Genomic DNA, 13,954 nt, shown 5'->3' with positions numbered 1-13,954 from the left:
TATATATATATATATATATATATATATACTCAAGTAAATCAATGATAATCTGTATTAAAGTTACAAGATTTTCACCTGTTGTCTGACAAGTTCAAAAAGCATTGTTAGATATATTTTGAACTTTCTAAAATCTTATAAAATTATATTAGATTTCTTCAATACAGAACATGCTACTTTGCAGTTTTAAAAGGAAAATGATATATGTCACTGTCGATAGCCCTTTGTTCACATTATAAAATCAATAAATCTTCATTCTTTCATCTGACGAACTCAGTATTCAGTCAAACCTCATGAAATTTTTCCTTCATCTTTTCTATGCTACATGTATGCATGTATATGTATATATTCTTCATAAATGTGCATGAAAATATTCTTCACAGACATGCACAAAATAATAATTTTTTATATGATAATGAGATTCATGGACAGTAACATAGTATTACTTCCGAAAAAGAAGCTGCCGTTCAGTGCTGCATATTTTTAAAAAAAAACTTTTTCCAGGGAACCGCACTATGCTAATATAATACAGTATTTTAGTAATAGTTATAATCTTCTAATCTTTTACAAATGTCTCTCCTCCTGGTCCGGCCATATTTTATCAGAATGCCTTGACAAACCCTCTGATTATTTCGCTTTACTTCCGGTTATACTGCGCTATCCTATTCCCAGTGCCCTGTGGTTTTGCCAAAGCCAGGCATGGTATAAATTCAGTTTATGGTCGCTGGGCTTCACCTGAAATACAGAAGGTTGGAATAGGTTCTGTTGATCAGCCTGAAGGGAAAACGTGATTTAAAATGGATATCATAGCACAAACCGTGGCAAGGACACCCGGAACTAAACAACCATTCTTTAGGTCATTGTAGAGAAAATTCAAACCACACGCAATTGCCTTTGGAAGTGAAGTTCTGGAGATATCAAGGAAATGAGAGTCTTCGCCTAATAAACAATAACTGCAACAATAATTTAGATAGGCTACATTTGATTTCGTAGTTCTAATCAGCCAAGCTGTTGATGGACAGTCAGCAGCATAAATGCAGTGCATTTATGTCTCCCTCTATAAATAACATATAAATTGTGAAAGACATATCAATTATATCATGGAAATAGCTATCAATCAAAACTGGGAAAGGATATATTGCTCGCCAGTATATGACAGATAATGGGCCTATAAATGGAAATAAATATGGTTATATCTGTGGGGCTTCAGTCCTGGTGAATCTAGCTTATTAACAGGAGAGAGTTATCCAGAAAGTGATGTAACAACAGTATCTCAAACTTACATGCTTCCACTCATTTATGCAGAAAATGCGGTAAGAATCGTTGCCGTATTTGCCAATGCCATGCAGTTCAATGGGATACCTCCAATCCTTAGTAAGGAAATCATCTACAACAAAAGCTCACATCCATGAATGCTCACTTCTTACGTATATACCTGCCACCATTAACTATTCACATGTAGGTTAAACTGAACTATATATCGCTAATATATATATATATATATATATATATATATATATATATATATATATATATATATATATATATATATATATATATATACACACTAGTGTAAGTAGAGCATTAATCTACACATATTCTAATCCCACAATTTCACTCATCATCCTACGTATATTTGTTTTTTATGTAAATGACAAATAACGTCAAAAATCCGAAAATTTGAAGTCGTGGTAAATATTCACACGCAACTGATTGTTTTTCGTGTGCGCCTGTGATTTTGTACCTACCTGAGAAGCGTATCAACATCTTAGCCCTCTTCTGTTGTAAACCAAGTGGTTGAATTAAATCGGCAATTTCCTGCCAGTTTGCCTTGCGAGTCGCTTCTGCAGTCGGCCATTTTTTAAAGAAATCCCAGAGAATTGGCAGGGCCGCCTTTCCTGGCGAAATAATATGCCATATATATTAAAATTCAAATATGAGGCCAATGAAATCATTACTATATGAGTTTTGGGTTTTTTCATCTTGCTAAGGAGTAAGTCATACAGGTGTAAAAAACGATATTTATTACACGACATTTATACCTCATTCTACCGCTATACATACACGAACTCCTAACTGGAAGCCGCGGCCGAATGCACCAACGCGAGTGCTGGATTCGAAAATGTTATCTCATTGATCACCGACACGTCGAGACGCCATTAGATGGCCGACGACGTTTGGACCTCAGAACACACCTAGATAGAAACGGAACACAAAACTGAAGTGATGGAACCACTAAAATAACTCCGCTCCGGTATGACGTTAAAAGCTATTCAGCACGCAGATATATGTAAGAAACTATCGGGTTTACAGCACTCTAATGCATTTAAAACCTATTTGTTTGTTTGTTTTGTTTTATAAACCAATACTGATTGTCTCACTGAACGGAACTCAAAACACGCACAGCACTGTGTGATGAAAAATACTGTTTCTCACGGAACTATATTTATTTATTTACTTATTTGATCCTTGCTTCGAATTCGATCGGAATTATGAAGGAAACCTGAGCTATCGAATCTACACCGATCTTTGGAAAGTTCGGTGCATAACAGGTCGACGTACAGATATATGTACACCACACTGTGGAAGATATCTTCAACAAACTTTAGATTGTCAACATGCACAAGCAGTGAGAGTAGGAGAACCTACAAACTTCCTGCCCAAGGCCGGGATTGAACCCGCATCTCGTGCGTCCTTAGGGACTGAAAGGTAAAACGCCTGTAATCATTACACCACGGTCAACTGTAAAACTATAATCACATATGTATATAAACGATCTGAGGTGGTATACCACGGATCACGTTTTAGCTCACCTGTTGTTTTATTGAGAAAGACTGTGGCCACCAAGAGTTTCCCAAGGATCATGAACAGGGATTCTTGAACGAGATTGTAAGGGGATTTTGGAGGAGTCCAAGTCTTCTTCAGTTTCGGTGGCACCAAGTTTGGCTGTTTTCCTGAAGTATGTGCTCTTCTGGAAACGTATTTCTCTGTAACACCATCACTATACGATAGTATATTAAGCACTTTGCGACTGAAAAGTAATCCATCCTACATGTGATCTCCAGGCTCCTGAAACAACTTCAATCAGTCCATGTAATGATCTATAAAACCGACTTACACAGTTTAACACCCAGTATTCCTTAGCGTTTATGCACATGTTAAGCGACCCGATTTCGACGTATTGATTTAATTATATAGAACGTGTACTTACATCCGTTTATTTAATTTACATGTAGTGCTGTCAGTATGTGTACTGGATAATTACAGGCTTTAAGAATCAAATCCATGACCCTCGAAATCCACTGAAAAATTTACCCACAAGAACAAGCTATATGTCTACAACGCCTCAGAAAATACCTTGTCTTGCCAACATCGTGACGAATACGTGAAGTAGAAGGTCGTCTGGGAACCCGTGACCCTGTAACAGCAATATCGTGAGTTACTATATTGGCATCAAGCTCTTTTTGTTATTCCTTTCAAATGAAAATTTGAGGCATCCAACATATCCCTGAAATTTCAGTTTCCGCCTGACGCCTTGTATAGTTATAAAAATGACTTGAATGTGGTAATGTCCTTCTCAACAGCAAATTAACCAGAAAACACCTTATAGTGTTCAATTGTGTAAAACACTCTTAAAAACATATATAACCCAAAGCACTGTTAATGCCATACACGCCCTAAGTATTCCGTTTAGAAAATTTATAACGTATATGTCAGTAGGCCTGTTTACAAAGCCTTCAAACAATAATGAACCTCCAAAATTACTTTTCAAAAGCAGTTAAATTTAATCTTTTCTGAAGTAATTTAATCTTTTCCTTAGCAGAAATTGCATATTTGTAATATAAATTTGGAAATTCGGGATCCAGGAGTTAATTAGAATGTTTACGGACAAATGCAGTCAGGATGGACCCGCGTCCTTGAACAAATTGGTGGTCACCAGATTTTGAAAGGATTTGTTTTCTTACGGCATGTATAAAGCACAACCTTTCAGCAATCAACGCTTTAAAAAGTCCTTCACGTATTATTTCGCTTTATAAACACAATCAACCTTGAAACAACGGGTCAAGTTCGCTGAAATTTGGAATGCGTGGTTTAAGTTCCGTAAACCTGGCTTAAGAATTCACGAAAGTTTTAGCAATTAAGGAAGCCGGTATACAGACCAAAATAACTTATCCAAAGGCCAATATAAAGGAGGCGTAATGTGCAAATCAGTTCCACAGGATGGTGAACACTCGTCCGAAAAATCCCGGTGCAGGCTAAGACAGGTAATTTCTTGACATGTATATATGAAAGACAAGAGATGGTTTCGTTCCCATGGAAAATGCATTAAAAATGATGTGTTGCCCCCTTTATACATATAAGTCTTTCCAAGCCTGAAAGGTCATAAATCCCTTTATGACATTTGGTGTCCGTTTTGTGAACTTGCATGTATCACATGTCTTGTTTTCCGTCGTTAGGTTGGTGAATCGGCTACAAAGCTGTATTTACACCACAAATTACCATTCGGTAGCCATACTGATATATAAGAGGTTGTTCCGATAGGATTTGTTTCTACAGGACAGTTATTATGGTAAATCGCTCTCAAAACGGTATCCCTTTCTTCGAGCTGGAGAGTGTGTGCGGAAGATTTTGCCATTCGCATCAAAGTTTACAGATGTGTGATGTTAAGTCATATAAGCACAAGAACACATTATAGGATATATATTAAGCCAATACTGTTTCTGAATACATGGCCATGTCCCATCGCCGTGGAGACACATATATAATTAACGTATGACGCTACTATAATGTCGATATACAACTATGAACAGATCGAACATACAACAGCCACGATACGTAATTGCAAAATCCTTTCTCAAAACTAATCAGCAAATTATTTATTTCATTTCTTAATTCTTTGGTGGTTTGCGTTGAACGTTGTTCTGGGAATTGGTGATTCACGCGATTGCAAGACAGGAGAGCGATTCTCCTAACAACTACGCTGCCTTACAGTCAAATACAAAAGATTACAGCATTTAAACCTCCGTGGTGTCAATCACGCTACTATCAATGCCAGATAAGCGTGACCAGTGTCCCGATTGTACTTTATTATAGCTGTTTTGCATGGAGGAAGCCGAAACGCAAAAGACCAAGAGGTCTCGTAGTAGAGCGAACAACACATACATAAAACATGCAGGCTTAAGCACCAGTGGGTGTCTCTTTACCCTTCATGAAGACACCGGTATCAATTCGGAGTTACAGCTTGTGGTTAAGATAACAGAAGCAAATTTTTCGAGAAAAAACAATTACTTCAAGATGATGCTATAAAGATTATTGGTTATAGATTAATGTCATATATTTTTCGCACCAAAACGTTGGCTGCGTAGGTATTCCAAACTGTAATCGCTTTTGAGCCCCACACTAAGCATTGTCACTAACTGGCTTGGTAGTATTGGCCCAAGCTAAATACATGTATTTACACACAGAAGAATATAACATCCAGACCTATCCATGTGCACAGATGTTCAAAACTATCTGTTGACTTAATATCAGATTTTGTGCCAACCCGAAAAATCATTGTGTAAGGGAATTAAATATATTAGATATTAAAAATGAATTTTCTGCCACTGTTACACTTGGTCCTAAGACAACTGCATTAGAAAATATTATGCACATACATGAATATATACAATATGATTTAATATTGGTGCGCCCCTGTTGGCTAATACACTTCTGAACAACTGGGCACAAAGCATTATAAGTGTTTAGCGTTTATCGGTTTCTCTACCCGCGCAATGGCGACTCGGGTGCAAGCTGGACTGAGCATTGTTTTCTTCCAAAACGTATACGACTGAGTAATGGGTTATCATTTTACCCACAGAAGGCCATCGTAAAGGCAGAAAGTAACACTTGACTTTAGACATGTTTGGTCTGAATTACTTTCGACGTTGAGAATTTCGCCTTCGGTTTTCGCAACTAATGTGAACTAATACAGTAGGAATTCCCAATGAGCATCAATAGTTTAAAATCGCCCCCACCCACCAGAGAAAACCTCAGGGGTCAGAATGCAGTTCAGTGATCGTATATAGCCGTACGTGGCTATATTTTAGACTCTCCGTTCAGTCCTTGGTGGATAAATGCCAGTTAGCCGTTCGTGCGGCCAGCAGATCAGTTTTAGCACTATTGTACATCACACTGTAATGTTATGTATACGTGTATCTCCATCCATTACGTTAGGAATATAGACGGGAAAAAACAAGAATTAGTGAAAAACATTTCAGATTTGCTAATGCGGTTACGCGTACAGAATTTAAATTATACAAAGTCTCTTGGTAGCGTGCAAACTCCAGCTAGCAGCTTAGCACTTCAGTTTAGACGCCAGAAGGAATATCGCATGGCGCCAATATGTAGATCTCGCAAATGTTGCGGAAGTGTTGTAAGTATCAATTCTTTACGTTCAGCGCATGTCGTGTAAAGATCAGCTGCCTTTTGAGTTTCGCACCACTTGACTACTGACGGAGGAACTGTGGCACCCGGCTGTAAACCTTGAGCTGGTGCATACTGTACACCAAGTAAGAACACTCGGCGACATTTAGCACGGCTTCATTACATATGGAAACATAAGGACTGGTTCCTCTCGAATCGTTAACCGTCGACTATGAACTTACATGTATATCTAACTTTACACCCGGCGTGACCCTTTTCACCTGGCCAATATTACAGTTCACAATTTGTGGAAATAATGCGTTGATTGGCGATATACTGTGGCTCCTCAAAATGTTACCTGCAACAAATCCGCGGAAAACTCGGTTTAAACTTGCAGCTTCAATTGCAGGGGACCATTCGGCTTAGTTTTTAGGGTTACCATCCCAACTGCTTTAACAATTTCCTTGTTGAGTGCTCCGTCTCGTCGGCTGTTATGTTACCATGCATAATGTGGTCATGATTAGATGTCTGTTTTTATGATAAAGGTGTTGTGGGACGTACATAAACACGCTGGTTTTCACCCATAGAATTAGTATTTTACAAACATTTTGCTTATCTCTCCCATGTTTACATCATCTCAACAGCGTACAGATACTTCAAGCTACTCAAGTACACCCAGACATATTTTGACTCTAATATTTGTTTTTGCATGCTTTTACCATTCTAACATTTAATTCCAGTCTAGAAGGACTGTTCAAGTTGGGTAATGAATAATTGAAAGAAGTTTGAGTTCAAAACCCCACTAGTCAAAGGCAAATCACCTGTTGCTACAGTTGGGTTAGGCACCAAGGGTTGTAGGCTTGTTTTTGTCACTGTAATTTGAAATTTAAATCCTTTCCGTGTAAGGGCTGATGAAATGCTTAAAGGTCCTTGGGCTGCTCCTGAGGATAGTCTGTATGTTGAGGATGAGTCTTGGCACATTACAGGTACCATTTCTTAACAGGGAGCAGCACATGCTCCACAAAACCAGACCCTGTCTAGACCCACCTGGACTTCTATCTGCCAGTCTCTGTCATCAGAATCGTACCTATATTCTACATACCACCTACATAATGTGGCAGAGTAATCACATTATCCCAACAAAAAATGTACAGCTTTATAAAAAAAATTGAACATCTTTATTAAATAAAACTGTCACTGAAATGCATAGGAAATAAATAGACTTTGTTTTGCCAACATCATAGTTCGCACGGTGCACATGTTATATTATTGCTTTATCCAGATTTTATTCATTCATTATTCAAAAATATAATTAATATACATTATAACAAGCCATACATTTTTAACAGCATCTTTTTTGATGCAGTGTACATGGATATTATATATAATTCATAAAATATTCAGTATACCACACAAATGCTTGGACCCTGGGTAAAAATATCAAAGTATCAACTTATCTGTATCTCAACATGATGTAAAACAGGATATGAAAACCTACCTATCTTCTGCAATACATTTTGTCAAAACATTCTCTTACTCACAGCTCATAGAGTTACTCTTACAAAAACTGACACATTTTACACATGCATCAAGCATGTTGCATTCGGACACATATATCAACTTTTTCGCCCAACCTGTAGAACATATTTACAACCACAAGCGGAAAAAATCTACACTCGTAGAAAATGACCTTCACTTTGATCAGTATATGAAATAAACTACAATAATACAAGAAGATGTATTTTCTATTTTGAACATATTATATTGTATCTAACAGCTAGCCCATACTAAGAATGTAGTTTTTTTACTGATTAGCAAGGAAATGTTTTTAACTCAACTGTTCCAATGAAACCCCCCACTTCCTTCAAAAGAAAACGTACATCCCTAAAAGAAACCATTTGAGTCATAGACTTCAGATAGGACTGGTTAATTGTGCTTGTCTGAAATGTAATGTATATCTATACTACCCAACTACTGAGGTGGAGGGATGAGCAGCCATGGACTATCATATGAGCACATGCAATGTACAAGAAAATCACGCTTTTTGTTTCTCTTGTAAATTTAGATGTCTTTAGATTTCAGGCAAATGCACACGCACTATCCCTATAGGCACGATAAACATCTATTAACAGGAACAAAATTTTTGTTTTTTAAATACCTGATGTAACTATACACGTAAGATACTTTATTCAGTACTCATTATTGAATTACATGTGTGCTTGTTTCTAGAAACGTTAGACAACAGACTGAACTCCCCTGAAAGATGCCGTAGTCAATTACTCCAAAGACCCCAAAAAATACACGTTTCTGATACATTCAAAAATATCTAGGAGACTGCCAACAGAAACGGATCATATTTACGAAGCTCAGCTCAATTTGTCATGTGTGGTTTTGGACAGCACAATCTCCTCACCTTTGATAGGTCGATTTGGTTCCTGAGCACTCAAACGGCGACTCCTGGGTAGTTCATCAGGTGTGTTTGCTGACATTTTCCTTCTGACTTTACCCGGGGATTCCTGTGGGGCCTGTTCAGCAGTGGGACTACATTGGGAGCCTTTCCTTTTCCCCAGTCTGTGACCTATAGCCGGGGAAGATTTCCAGCTGGTATCGTTATTATTTTTCTCATTGGGGCTAGTTTCCTTTGGCGATAATTTACAACTCCTCATCACCAATGTAGCTTCTTTTTGCGTTGGGCTCTTGGGACTTTGGCCAGTCTTACCAAGTTCCAATGACTTGGACCTCTGTAGAGTTGTTGCATCTGTTTTTCCTACAGCCTTTCTACCAGGTCCAGTCTTTGTGTCAGACAAGAGCACAGCACTTACAGAATTACTTCGTCTCATCTTGCCCTTATTGGCCATCTTATTTTGTCTAGCACTTTTTCGCTTTGAAGGAGTAGGAAAAGCCATTTTAACAACTAAGTTCCGCGCAACATTCTTCCCTGTCCTGTCTTTTGAAGAAGACTTTTTTGTCTTACTTCCCGAGGTCTTAGTCTTCTCTGAGGAGGCACCTTTTTTTGCAGAGGTTTTAGCAGTCTTTGAACCTGGAGAGTTACTTGTAGAGGCCTTTGCTGCTGGGCTAACTGTGCCACGCACAGAGAAATTAAAGTCACTGATGTTCAGGTCCAGGCCCATTTCCAATTTATAACTCTCCAAATCCCGTCGAGAGCGAAATTTCCTACCGTCAGGACTGTAACATAAAACAAAAAATGCCGAATTAGATTAAGCAGCTATCAGAACCTTCTGGAAAACTGGCAATGAAATTACCTTAAAATAGCATTTTTTTTTTTTCAAGTCTTAACAGGTGCACGTAAATCTGCAAAGAGAATAGAGACTTTGATTCCAAATAGTCTTCACCTGAAACACAGGCAATTAGACCTGCTAAACTACACCAAACTTGTTTCATGCAACAAATAATGCATACCTGGGTTGATTTTTTTTCAAAGTACTTGTAAATGTATTTTTCCAAATTTGGGGGCAGTTTCCTCTTTTTCCTACTGCAAGATGCTACATTATTACAGGAGACAAGATTATGTCTTCAACTGAACCTTGTGCAGCTCAGATATTTCAGTTCTTCCTACCTGTATATGTAAACATCATATTTGCCTGCAGATTTTCCACTTGCACGCTGTGTGACCTTACGGGTCCATCCAGGTGGCAAACAATCATTCATCACAGCCCCATATGTGTGGTCTCCACTGGACCCAACAAAAAAAGACAAAAGCAGAAAGAGAAAAAGTCAAAATCTTCATACTGTTTCGTATTCTGGCTATTGTTATACATTTGTAAATATACAAATTTATTTTGTAGTGACATTTACAACAAAACTACTGTAAATTTATTTTAATGAAGTCCATAAGTAAAAAAAATATGTATTTACACAATAACAATTATGACCAAGAAAATGAGGTTGAAGTGTATTGGAAAAATCCAATCATAAAACTAGAACAAAGGTTTGAAATTATCACTCTTGTCCCCCCTTAAGTCAAGCATATTACACTAAATGGAACTTTAAGCCCCCTAGAGTATAATATCAAAAAAAAAAAAAAAAAAAAAATAAGTGTCAGGTACGACTAGCAGTTGTGTTCTAAGTCGAGATTGCTGGTCTTGTGGGTACATTTACCATATGTAAATATCACGAATTTCCAACTGTAATCTGCATGTACATATCAATTCATAAAATTCTAGCGTTATTTGAAGTGGCTTACTTCTATTTACATAGTGTGATGTCGTTGCCTTTCATATCCATGTCCATTCACTTTCAGTCGTTTTTATATGGTTTGATTTGCATTATTGGCGGACCAACTTTACCAATGCAGATATTAATGGAGCACATATGCCTCTAAGGTACAGGGAAGGCAAAGAATAAAGAGAAACATCCCAGCCACAAAGATACACTAATGACAAACACTTTATTAATAGCTTCAAGGTAGATTCATTTATTTGCTAAAAATAAGCACAATGCACTTGGTTTTAACCAATGTTTGTTACATACATTTATTATACTTTGTGTATTTGGCTAGAATTGACACACAAAACAAGTGGCCTTTGGTGTGTCTGTTAAGCTTCCATCATGGCCTAATGGAAGTCTGAGTGGATCGTACATCTAATACTATCAGGCCAAAGTCACAAAGTACAGTGCAAATAATCATATCAACATGTAAACTTACAGACTGTGTCATTTTGATGAGGCTGTATCACTGTGTGCTTTATGAAGTAAATTGTTGTGGCTATTTTGGGGAAATACCAACAGCTGTAGGAAAAGCTGGTGCAGGAGATTAACAAATTATCTGACTTAACCCAAGAGAAACTCTGATTCAATTTCAAGTGTAGACCACTTCTAAGGCATGTAATAAAGATAAGCATGAAGTGACAGGTACTGACAAATATTTATTAGTTGGCATGGTATGCAAACAAAATAGATAATAAAATAGGCCTAGATTAAAACTTTACACTATTTTCTTGTATAGAATGATTTTCTCTCTGGGAAACCCTATTTTTATGAAAGGTTCTCTAACTTTCATTCCATTTGAAATGAGTTTTGTCCTAAAATTAAAATGATAGAAATGGGTCACATATGGATTCCATGGTTTGGAACTTATCATTCCCAACAAGATCAAAGTCCTATTGGAATGTACACTTCATTTCAGGTGTTAATTAGGATACATTTTTGTTCGTGGAACATGAATGCTGATTAAATAGTTCTGCACAAGACACCTGGGATGAGGGCAAGCCTACACAAGCCTATATGTGTGTCACAAAAGCTCCAAAGTTCAAGTCTGTATAGTGGTGGCAGTGATGTACAGATAGGGTAGAGAGTGGGTCTGTATCACTGCATTGTAAGGAGTTTGAACGCTATGTCCATCTAACTTATACTCTCAGTTTCTTCCCATCATTATGGCGGCTGCCATTACTTAAATGAAATATTCTTGAGTACAGTATAAAACACCAAAGAAATAAAGAAAGAAATAGAACTTATACTGTACATATAATGAATACATGTTAGGCAGCTTTCCTACAAATGAAATAAATATACATAAATGCATTCTAATTCAATTATCCTACAATAAAAAAACACACCCACAATGAAGTTTGTGCACATTTTACAGCAGAGAAATTCCAATGACATCAGTTTTTTTGTTTTTGTTTTTTTATTTATATCAACCATTTGGCAGTTTAAAATGGGTTATCTCCCTTTGTACGCCTACGGTGCTCCCGTGGCTCTTCACCTTTACAGTGCACTTTCTTTAACTATGCGATAATTAGCACATGGGGTGAAATTTAGAATCCCACCAAACTGTCACCTGACTGGCAATGGTAAATTTAGCCGTTTACAGACAAAAAAATCAGCCGACCAAGGCAATGGGTCCAGTTTTCGTCACCGTACACATCGTGGATTTACAGTGTTTACAAACAAAACAGGCTCAAATGTATTATAATATTCCATAAAAAAAGTTTTAACAGAAAGAAAATGACAAAGTAACAGAATATCAGTACTACGTGGCTTTGGGACATTTAAGATCTATCCGAATCTGAACTTCTCAAACACGGGTATCCTGCAAGTCAATCTCATTTCTGATTATTTTTAATCTCATTACATGAATGTTTTCATCCGCATCATTAGCAGTGTGCAGGGGTGGATCGTGACTAGCTGGAAACAGTTACATTTACATCAATTCGCCCAAGTACAAACGTGTCATTTCTCTCAAAAATACACGCACAAGCCTCACCTAGATACCTTTTCCACACCCGCCATGTTTGAAAATTGCAAGAAATAGCTCTGCACCAAACGAAACACGGTTTCCTGTGCACTTGGTATGACTGTAACTTCTGTAGACACGCATGTCAAGTTAGTCAAGCAACTGTTTAGTCTCTCATAGCTGATGGCTAGCTTTCCTCTACTTCTGTCATGTGGGGTGCATGCAAAATTGAAAATGTTGATTACGATATTATAACTATAGGGCATATACTACAGGCTACTACTACTATAGGGCCTACTCCAATAACACTTTTACAGCTAGAAAAATATGTTTTTTTTTAAATTTCATTCCATAAACAGTATTTATTTATTTTCCTTCTTTAACCCTGTGTAATAAATGTAGGTCGATAGAACCAATAGTACCTACAAAATATCTGATCAGGCACCAAGAAGAATGGCAAAAGAGATTTTCTCGGGTACCAAACCAAAAGATGACATATATATTCTGAAATCATATAAACGCATTATCAACCGTACGTATGATTCAAAGATTTTACATTATACTATCTGAACGTGCATCGTTAGTATGAGCAGAATACCGGTACAAAACGACGGAAATACGAGTAAAAGACAAATCGGTCTATATAATTTAAAATGTAATGCAATCAGCCGAAAGCTAAACTAGACTTTACGGTAACACCCAGTTTCGATCATATAGACTTCCCGTGGACAAATTCACTAAAACAATCCGGCTCGAACCCTACCTTTTTTTACTATCCACCGATTCCCTAAAAGGCCCGAAATGTAATATTTCAAAGTTAGCATTGGTAAACCATCGTTCAACAGTAACCCAGCCGTCCAAACTTTCGAAAACTCAAAGCAACGTCTGCCATGTTTGTAATTTTTTTTTTAATCTTCTGGTTGGGTGATGTGCTGCGAAAATTTTGTCCCACCCAACATTCTGTTTACAGGGCATTCAGGAGTATCCAGCCAGAAGATCAAAAAAGAAAACCTTGCCTGAAGAAAAAAAAAAAAATTCCAAACATGGCAGAGGTTGTCCGATTCACAAGTTAAAACGGCTGAATTACTGTTGAACGATGGTTTACCAATGCTGGCTTTGGCATATTACATTTCGGGCAATCGGTGTTGAGCAAAAATAAGGTTGCGTTATAACCGTTTTTTTTTTTTTTAGTGAAATTGTCCGAATAGAAGTCTGTTTGACCGAAGCGGGCGTTGCGGTAGGAACGTCCTGCTTAGCTTTGGGCTAGATTACAATGCATTGCACAAATAGGCCTACTCTAATTTGCATAAATTTTAATCGCTGCGGACAACATATACCCAGTACGAGGGAAATTGA

At 37.4% G+C, this 13,954-nt stretch overlaps 1 protein-coding gene across 1 annotated transcript; it reads right to left on the bottom strand.

Moving 5' to 3' along the window:
• Window positions 1–39: 39 nt before the first annotated feature.
• On the bottom strand, window positions 40–12,823 carry LOC135471307 (methyl-CpG-binding domain protein 4-like). The gene is given in 9 exon segments (XM_064750481.1): window positions 40–732; window positions 1,281–1,384; window positions 1,746–1,895; window positions 2,811–2,906; window positions 2,908–2,984; window positions 3,355–3,415; window positions 8,816–9,588; window positions 9,980–10,096; window positions 12,629–12,823. Coding segments are annotated over 9 exon segments (1,482 nt in total). The 5' UTR covers window positions 12,655–12,823; the 3' UTR covers window positions 40–654.
• Between the last annotated feature and the right edge of the window lie 1,131 nt (window positions 12,824–13,954).

The sequence above is a fragment of the Liolophura sinensis genome, chromosome 7 (genome assembly GCF_032854445.1).
Source record: "Liolophura sinensis isolate JHLJ2023 chromosome 7, CUHK_Ljap_v2, whole genome shotgun sequence".
Lineage (NCBI taxonomy): Eukaryota > Metazoa > Mollusca > Polyplacophora > Chitonida > Chitonidae > Liolophura > Liolophura sinensis.
Note: the sequence above shows the minus strand (reverse complement) of the source record. Positions and strands in the feature narration are given on the sequence as shown.